The 2,390-nt window shown below is 46.3% G+C and overlaps 1 protein-coding gene across 1 annotated transcript in view; it reads right to left on the bottom strand.

Moving 5' to 3' along the window:
- Positions 1-2,390, bottom strand: part of MDGA2 (MAM domain containing glycosylphosphatidylinositol anchor 2) — a 148,001-nt gene that overhangs the window by 13,674 nt on the left and 131,937 nt on the right. The window contains 1 exon segment of the mRNA XM_014311868.2: positions 1,355-1,510. Within this exon segment, the coding sequence (XP_014167343.2) occupies positions 1,355-1,510 (156 nt within the window).

Genomic DNA, 2,390 nt, shown 5'->3' with positions numbered 1-2,390 from the left:
TCCCTACATGAAATCCCTGTGTTTCCAAAAGCTGCTCCAAAGCTGTGTTTTCCATGAAAACTAAAATCCAGGAAGCAGGCCAGTGCTGGAAAACATCTCCAAACTGATGAACCTTTGCACAAAATCTGAGGGGGTTCAGCCCTCAGTCCTGAGGGGGAAATTTGTCCCAGGAAACATGACTTGTAAAATAGAGGGAAAATGTCATGATGGAAACCTTTCAAGGAATATTTTCAACTTGCCATGTCAATCCCGAGGAAGACAATATCCATTTATTCCATTCCTGGAAGTGCCAACCACAGAGATTTTATTGAATTAATCCAACCAAATGAATGTGGTGCAGGATGAATTTTTCCCCTTTGGAAGTGCACACAATGAAATAGCAGGAATTACTGCAGGTCTGGATAAATTCAGCACGATGTGTTGGACTTTTCAAATGCAAATTCCCACTGCAGTCAGGAGCACACGTTAGCAGGCGCAGCAGATTGAAAATTGCACATTTGAACAATAGCTAGAGCAGAAATGGGGCAAAAACCACCTCATTGTGATGAGCTGAGAGAGCCCAGGGGAGAATTTAAATGATGTGAAGTAGGAGAATGTTTTAAGATGAGCCAGATTGCCCCACTAGAGTTTAATGTGAAGGGAATCACTTTGAAAATGGCACAGCAAAAATGAGGCAAGGTGGGAATGGCACCATCAGGAGTTGTGATCTGGGACCTGTCACTCCTCAGCACCAGTAATTCCTTCTGGAAGTACTTGAAGGATCTTGATCTGAACTTAGAGCCCCTGGCAGGGCCTGAAGGGGCTCCAGGAGAGCTGGAGAGGGACTGGGGACAAGGGATGGAGGGACAGGAGCCAGGGAATGGCTCCCAGTGCCAGAGGGCAGGGATGGGTGGGAGATTGGGAATTGGGAATTCCTGGCTGGGCTGGAATTGCCAGAGCAGCTGTGGCTGCCCCTGGATCCCTGGCAGTGCCCAAGGCCAGGCTGGACATTGGGGTTTGGAGCAGCCTGGGACAGTGGAAAAAGTTTTTCATTGAAAGAGTGATAAAATTCTGGAATGGCTGCCCAGTGAGGTGGTGGAGTCCCCATCCCTGGGTGTGTTTAACAAAGCCTGGATGTGGCACTGGGTGCCAGGGCTGAGTTGAGCTGTTGGGGCTGGGCTGGACTCCATGATCTTGAAGATCTCTTCCAACCTTGTGATTCTGTGATTCTGTGCTCCTGCCATGGCAGGGGTGGGACAAGATTAACTCAATCCTTTCCTATCCCAACCCATCTGGGATTCCATGACCAGGAAATGGCTGAAGTGCCTGTCCTGGGCAGTTCCCTTATCCCACATTCCTCACTGCTGGATCTTACCCTCCTTGGAGCCGGTGCGGTCGGCGTTGGGCCCCGTGTTGGGTGTGTATTTAGTGTCCCTCGTGGCAGTGCTTTGTTTTGTCCAGTCAAAGTTGTCGGTGTCATCTTGAGTGAAAAGGCAAATGTTCCCATCCTCAAAGCCACAGTGGAACTCTCCTGCCGAAACAAATAACAGGAATTCACTGGCCAAGGTTTGCCATCCAATCCTTATTTTTCAAACTCCTTGTCAATTATCCACAGTTTTCTTTAGCAGCAAACTCAACAAAAAAATAAATCAGGGTCATTGATTTGTGCTGGTGAAATTGAAATTATATTTATGTCTTTTTGTAGAGCTCCTCCTCACATATTCAGATTTATACACTGTTTTTTGGAGGTGTTGTCTCTTTTTACATTTCCAAAAAGCTGGGGAGAACAGAATCATTCCCATAAAACATTAAGTATGGGGGGAAAAATGTGGGAAGTGGGTTAATGTGGTTTAGGAATAAGAGACAGCAGCTTTTCAAATTGTAAACATCATCTCCAAGTGGCATCTCCTAAACTATCCTTCATTTCAATAGGGATGGCAAAGGAAGAAGTGGCTAAAATGAGGCAAAGGAGTTTTGGGATTGACATGAAGGAAATGTCTAAAAATCAGGATATTGCCGCACAGGGAGGGAAACCAGGAGGAGAATTGAGTCCCCATCACCAGATTATCATAACAAATTCCTGGGAGGAATATCTGAATCCACATGGGAAGGAAAGGTGACTGTATCATGTCCCGGACACACCTCCTGGATTTTCACTGAGATTTCTGTGATGTATTTGAAGAAAGTGGTAAACACGTAGGTGTGAAAAATAAAAATTGCCAAGAACCCCATGGCAGATTCCTGGGATCTTCTCCTGCATGGAATTGTGAGAGCCCAGTGATCCCAGTGATCTGCCCTGCTGGGTGATGATGGGATGAGAAATTCCTCCTGTAATTTAAGAACCAAAACAAAGCCCAGCTTGGAGGTTCACTTCTCACTCAGAGCATCACAAGGCCCCGTGGAGTAGAACG

The sequence above is a fragment of the Geospiza fortis genome, unplaced genomic scaffold, assembly GCF_000277835.1.
Source record: "Geospiza fortis unplaced genomic scaffold, GeoFor_1.0 scaffold23, whole genome shotgun sequence".
NCBI lineage: Eukaryota > Metazoa > Chordata > Aves > Passeriformes > Thraupidae > Geospiza > Geospiza fortis.
Note: the sequence above shows the minus strand (reverse complement) of the source record. Positions and strands in the feature narration are given on the sequence as shown.